This window comes from Parasteatoda tepidariorum, chromosome 10, assembly GCF_982258835.1.
Source record: "Parasteatoda tepidariorum strain Cologne lab strain chromosome 10, Ptep-v5.0, whole genome shotgun sequence".
NCBI lineage: Eukaryota > Metazoa > Arthropoda > Arachnida > Araneae > Theridiidae > Parasteatoda > Parasteatoda tepidariorum.
The window spans coordinates 99,752,793-99,760,310 of NC_141764.1; the positions used below are offsets into that span (position 1 = coordinate 99,752,793).

Genomic DNA, 7,518 nt, shown 5'->3' on the forward strand with positions numbered 1-7,518 from the left:
AAATTTACATATATTTGAACATTAGTGACAGTGTCACTAATGTGCTTGTTGGTTTCGATATCTGAAGTGAGCAGAACATGCTTATTTGTTTACTTTTCTCTTTTCTGCTGTAGTCCCTATAACAGCTAACTGGCTTAAAAGTCGTCCTTTCGATTCATTTTTGGGATTAATGAGATACATTTATGTCTGCATAAAATTTTACTGTGTTAACTTATGTTTACCTTATTATTTTAGAAATTATATTAATTTACTATGCCCTACGAAAAAAGAGATTTTTGCTTTGCAAATCATCCATAACCGATTAACTTCATGGATGCTTTAAAGAATTTACTTTTGTACCTATTTATTCCTCTACTATGTATAGTGTTTTATTATTGCATTGAAATTTATGTAAATAAAGAGTTCTTGAAGCATTTATTTAAAAACTCCTTTAATAGAAATGGGGAAATACCTCTTTCAAAGTTGTATTCTTCTGTAATTTGTCGAGGAACCAATCACACTGATAGAATTTGTCATTTCAAACATTTATGTTACGATCCTCAATCTAAATCGTTTGTTTTTCTTCATAATCAGAAATCAATACGAAGTGGATTACCTCATGATAGATTTTCTCCCACTTTAATCGATTTTTCGTCTGTTGATGATCATAATACTCAGTATTTCAATTTCGTTGAATTACCCGACACATTTATATCTAAATTTAATATCTCCTACTTGAAAGGAAACTTTCTGATATTCAAGCGTTTCAATCCCGAAAATTTAATGCATGTATTTCACGACGATCTCTTACCTTCTTATTCTACTTTAACTGAATTATATACAAATAGAGAAATTGAGGAAGGCGTTGTATCATTTGTATTTGCTGATGACCGGGAACCTGGTCCTTATCGACATATTTATGAAAATTTTCTCTATAAAAAACCACTTTACATTAAATTGCTTTCAAAAGAATATTTATATTGTTTTGAGAGAACTCATATTGGACTAAATAAATATTCAACGTGGTATCAGTATGGCTTTAGAAAACCTCAAGGTGCTCTACCAAAATCTAATTTGGAAATATCTCCAATAATTTTGGCCTTCCGAGAATATTTCCAACAAAAATTCTCGTTAAAATCGCACGAAGAAAAAAAATGTGCAGTTTTATTAACAAGAAAACGCAATAGGCGACTTCTAAATGAATATGAAATAAAACTGAGTATTTTTGAAACTTTAGGATTAGATACATTTGTTATGAATCTGGAAGAAAATTCAGTTTTTCAAATAATTGAAAAAATCATGAAGTGTCAAATTATGGTTGGAATCCATGGATCTCTTTTAATTTTGTCACTGTTTTTAAAAAAGTTTTCAGTCTTGCTCGAAATATTTCCGTATGGCGTTCCTTCAAATATCAGTACTCCGTATAAAACTCTAGCTGAGATACCAGGTTTAAATTTAATTTATAGAGCCTTGGAAAATAAACTTGAAAAGAATTCTGTACCTCATCCAGAATATCCACCAGAACTGGGAGGTATTTTGCACCTCTCTGATTCAGAACAAAGTAAAATTAAAAATTCATTTGTTTCCCCTTTTCTATGCTGTGATAATCCAATATGGTTGTACAGAATATATCAAGATACTTTTGTTGATATTATATCATTTAAAAATTCTTTGATTGAAACTCAAAATAAAAAAAATCAAAGTCAGAAAAGAGAAATTGTGCACTATAATATTTACCCTAGTACAGTGCGTGACTGTGTTTGCAATATTTCTATGGATGATAGTAAAACTTTGACATTATATTGGGAAGTACCGTGGAATATTGCTTTCATGAATGTCAGTTACATTGAATATGAAATATGGGTTCAGGATACCAGCAACGATGATGTTCAAGCATTTATAACCAAGAAAAACTATTTTTATTTGAAAGCAGAATTATTTGAGAAGACATATTATGTCTGGATCAGATGTTATTCAAATGGTCTAATTGGACCCTTTAATTCATCACCATTAATATGTCCCTAATTCATGTAAATAAAAACAAAATACTATGCAATTTTTTTGTTATATTTTTCAAATAGCAAAATGGAAGGTTGGAATTTCTTCTGGAAGAAATCTATTTCTTCCTGGGCACAGTAAGAAACTGGATGAAATGCAGGAAATTAAAAAAGACTAATATAATTGTTTAAAAGTAATTAAATTTAATTTAGTGACAGAGAGTTTAAAGTTTTTCATACATACTTTGGTAAAATAAAGTATTTTCATATTATTTGAGACCCAGTATGAATATTCATACTTAATGGTATATTTGGTTATAAAAATTAGTTGACTATTTGTAATTGTGAATTCTAATATGTGTTTTTTAGTATTGTTTATGTTTAGAATGTGATTTGTGTTAATTAAGTAGAAATGCTGATAAAATTTGACTTTTCTATTTTTAACAGTTCTTCATAAAATTATAGAACAAGGTTTTACTATACTCATTCACATAAAACATTAAAAAAATACAGTTATTTTAATTTCTCTAGAAATTTGATATTTTTTTTCTTTCTAATTGTCGCTTTTTAATTTTCCGTATTTAAAAATAATATAATAAGAAGCTTGAAAATTAATATTATTAGTTAAACTAGATTGCAATTATAAACTGCTTAAAAACTGTTTTCTTTTGTAAAAAAGAGTTTTTTCCTTCGGGTTGACAGATACCTATTTCTTTAAGATAGTTTTTCCCACTTTTGGGAAAACTTCCCATCCCCTGCAAAATATTAATGTTATTTAGATATTTTTATAAGAAATTTTATTACTCAGATTCTATAATGAACAAATTAAGTAAAAAGTTATGATCTTCATGTTTCAAGGGTCTAAAAACGTCTAAATAATAACTATCAATTAAAAAATGAAATCTGAGACAAAAACAGAAATTAAACAAAAAAATAATAATTCATTCAATGTTATTTTAGATGCGTGAAAATGTAACTATTTTTATGTTATTACTTGTATTACACAAGCCTGCAAAAGTGAAGTTTTTGAAAAATACAAGAGAGGTTATTGTTGAATTATATGTTATTTGATGTGCTGATTTCAAAAATACCTTCATTTTCTCCCGTCATGTCAGGTTTTTTTGTAAAATTGATATTGATGTTTTTACTAAAAAATCTTATTTGGAAAGGAATTCTCTCAAGCAATTTTGCATGTACTATCTGGTAACTGTTGTCTTTATTCAATTTGATATATTTAAACTTGAATCTTGTGAAAGTAAATTGATTTATGAGTGATTGGTTAATTTTTTATAGGTGAAAATGAATTAAAAATACTTTTGCCTGATTGCATAAGCAAATTCTGGTCGAGAGAAAAACAATAAGTTCCTTGAATTTAAACTTTTTACATCAGTTTCTAGAAAAAAAATCACCAATATAACATTTTAATTTATTTTTATTAAGGTAACTGACGTAAAATTGACGATTGACCAAGAATGGCAAATATTGTGTATGTGTACATGTACAGTTTGAAATAAAAAACAAAGCCAAAAAAAAAGATTATATTTAAGTACATACTCGCTTTCCTCTGAAACCTAGTTTTGATTATCTTCTTTTTAGCTCATTTTCCATCTTTTGTGAAGAACAAAAACCTTTCATTAAAAACAAAAAATATAATTAGGGGACTCGATGTTAATATTTATCTAAACTAATATCGCAAATTCTTTTATTCGTTCTTTCTCTTTAACTTTTGTGCCTTCTTTTCCTTTTTCCCTCATATGATTTGTCATTTGTGACGTTAGACTACCCTTTTCTCTCCTTCAGAGGAATTATTTTTCAATTTAAATACTTATAATTCGAATTTTTAAACATATATTGTGGATTTAAAATTTTTCTTCCAGCTTGCATTTTAAAGTCTGTATTGCGTGTAAAATCAGTCAATTAACTTCTTCCGATTTGAATTTTTATTCGTTTGGTTGCAGGTGATACAAGTGGTCCATTTTCTGAATATTTCATTTCTTTTTAGTATTCCATCCCAAAATTATTTATTATATGATTTATGGGATTGTGAAAAATTATTTCTCCATTTTAGCTCTGAATTTATTAATTTTTTATATTTATGTATCAAATACTTCGTTATTTCTTTCATTGATTTTTAATAAAAGAAAAACAATCCCCTTACAACCCATTGCGAGCCAGTGAGGTGGTGAAGGTTAAGATTCCACAATTTCATGACCTATGGTCTGATTGTGGCAGTGTGGTCGGCATTATGCTTATGTCAGTCACAAGCTTCATGCCATCACTGAGGCAAGGGATTGAACTTCGGTTCTTCACAATAACAGTTCAGTGTCTTAACCTCTGAGCTATCGCAACTTTTTCATCAGTATAATTAAGCATAAAATTGTTAAATCGGTCAGTATTACAGCAAAAATTAACATATTATGAAAATATTCGGCAAAATGAGAATTTTCCCCCTTCCAAAAATTTTAGTTCGTGGCACCCCTGACCACCAAAGTTGCCCAGGAAGCTATATCTAGTGGCCGTCGCTATGACAAATCATTACATACTAATTCCTCATTTCCATAGTATACAAAGGGTTGCAATTTAGAATATTTAGTCCCAATAGCTTAGTTAGGATATCAGTAATTTTAATTTCACTTTTCGCTTATTTCGATGTATCTTAAAAACTTTTAAGGGAATGGAATGTATGTCTGCAAGGTGTTATCTCCTTTAATCTTATCTCATTTTCCTCTGACAATCAAACAAGTTTTAATATTTTTAAGTTACCTTATTCAATAGTGATACTTAAGATTTAAATAGTGTTTTGTTTTTCCATTGCTTAAGTATCGATTTATGTGCAAAGGAAAAAAAATAATAGTTAATGAATAAAAAATTAATAGAATTTTACTTCATTTTTGAGGATTATTTTAAAGATGTCTGAAATGATCAAAATGTGTACAATTACATACATGGCTTATAGGATTTGATCATTTTCCAGTGTTCCATTACTACATGTGCTAGAAAATGCTGTTTTTTAGTAACGTTACGGTAAAATTTTTTTCACCCCCCCCCAAACTTATGAAAGCTTGAATTTTTTAGCACTACAACACTGCAAATAATGCCATCTATCTAAAATATTCTGAATCACTATGAGTAAGGTATTGATAGGACTAAAAAAATTTCAATCGTTTTTGTTAAATAAAAAGTCCATTTAAAAGACCAAAAAATTAACTTGTTACTGTTAGATAGAGAGATTTTAAAAGTTGAACTAAAAAAGTATAGGTACTTCAATGAGAAAAAATGGTTTTTATATTTGTATGTGGTAAGAATTGGGAATGGGATTTCATAGGTTTAAAAAATCAATAAAAACATTTATATTTCAAATCATGCTTCAAATGTATGAGATAATATAAAGACTTCTTTAAACTATGTATTGAACAATTAAAATATTCTTCATTTTAGACTATTTGCACAGAATTACCTGTTTATATTTAGAGTATATTTTTATCAACAAACACTTTCATGTTAGGAGTATTTGAATTCCCAGACATGTGGTCACTGCCAAATGCCAATTTAAGACTTCTGACTAAATGTGACTTTTTGTAGTGTTATCTGTTCTGCCTTCTCTTTTAAGATCCTTGTTGACCTTAATTAGTTTTCAACAACTTCTGACCTTCAAGACTAACACTTTACTGTGAATAATTTTTTTTAATCAAATTAATTTGTATTATGTTGCAAGAGGAAAACTCTGATTATGGGACAATTCCTAAGGCAGGAAAATCTTTACATAAATTTTTTTTTTTTTTTAGTTCTTTGTTTATTAACCATAGAGCATGGATTTCTGTATACTTTAATCTATCCTATCTTTAGTTCAGAAATTAATGTAATATGTTTACAGTTGTTGGTCAAGAATGGTTGCACATGGATTGTTAACCTATTCAAAAGAAGAAAAAAATCCAATTCATCGTAAATAAATTTGTGATCATCGTCAAAGTTATTATTATTTAAAAAATTCTGTCATCTATTCTTTATTTCAAAACCATCATAGTAGTTATAAACTGTTTTACATTTTCATTATTTTTAAAAATAAGGAATTGTCCAGAAATAATTATTTGTGAAATGTATTTTGAGAAGGTCTTGAATATTTTATATTTCATTTCTATTAAAATTTACAACAAAGGAAGAATAACGTCAATGTGCCATTAAGTAAAATTACAGTGTATAATATATTATTACAAAATATTGTTTTTTATTAAATTATTTTGTTAAGTTGCTGAGTATGCTTCTTGTTTTTATATAGAGACAAGTATATTTATTTTTACAATATACATAACATAATTACTCTACATGGAGCAATTGTCGCTGACCAATACTGGGAAACAAGGTGTCGAACGATGAACTGACTTTTATATTCTTGTTCTTTTCAGTTGTGTTATTTCTATCCTGTGTCAATCTCCTCTGCCATTAGAAATAATATATATATGTGTGTGCGTGTGTTTATTTTTAATGAGTATTTACACACGAGATAGTTGTACATACATACGTATGACATTAGTAATCACTCTAAAACTGCTCATAAAATAAATTTATTGTTCTCATATATAAACTGATTTTATTATATATACAGAAATAATACATTCTATTATTACAGAACAGAAGTATTATTACACATATTGTAGAAAAATGTGTATTTGCATCACAATATGCAAGTATCACTACCCAATTAATTGCATGTTTAATTATTACAGTAAATATGATTGTCAATGGTTATCATGGTTAAAAAAAATATTAACAATTCAAAATAAATGATACATTTGCTCCTCCATAGTAGCTTATTTTTCTTTTATTCTCATGATTAGCTGCTATAAATAAATTATATGTATGATAAAAAGTTTCCAAAAACAGACTCCTCAAACAATTTTAATATTTTCAAATTATTATCATAAAAATTAAATTGGAAAAATATGTGATTTAATATAAATCATAAGTAATTTTAATGATTTTAAAAATGAATTTACTGTTTTGAATTATTTTTGTAAATATATTAATATTATTTTAATGTTAGAAATTTGTTTCTTAAGGTTTGAATGTTATGTCAGTGATTATATTGTTAAATGGTCATGATTTTGATTGGTTAATAATAATTGTGTACTAGAAACCTGTTGAAACAAATAGTGAGGTCTAGCTTTAGCATTTTTTTAAAAACAAGATTCCAGATTTCCTGTTGGTTTTCGAAAGAAATTGCTAAAAAAAACTTAATAAACAAAACTGTGTAAAAGTTTAGCTTGCCTTGACAATAAAAATGAAATTTTGTTTTAGATAAACTAATGGAAGTCCAATAATATTTTTTTTCTTATATAGCATGTAACTTGTGTTCTTATTTTTTTTTTTTTAAAGTGTTTAATTGAGTGTGTTTTTAGGATATTTTTTCTTTAAGTACAAACAATTTCTTAAAAATCTAGATACATAATTAAATAAATATACATTAAAATGAAAATTTTCTAGATGCTACAATTATGTCAAATTATAAGACTGATACATCAAATATTAAATGCATAACAATCAT

The 7,518-nt window shown here is 27.1% G+C and overlaps 1 protein-coding gene across 1 annotated transcript; it reads left to right on the forward strand.

Moving 5' to 3' along the window:
- Positions 1–65: 65 nt before the first annotated feature.
- On the forward strand, positions 66–3,251 carry LOC107443180 (protein O-linked-mannose beta-1,4-N-acetylglucosaminyltransferase 2-like). Its single transcript, XM_016056968.4, has one exon. It carries the CDS (start codon positions 310–312, stop codon positions 2,002–2,004), a length of 1,695 nt encoding a protein of 564 aa, XP_015912454.2. The 5' UTR covers positions 66–309; the 3' UTR covers positions 2,005–3,251.
- The last annotated feature ends 4,267 nt before the right edge of the window (positions 3,252–7,518 follow it).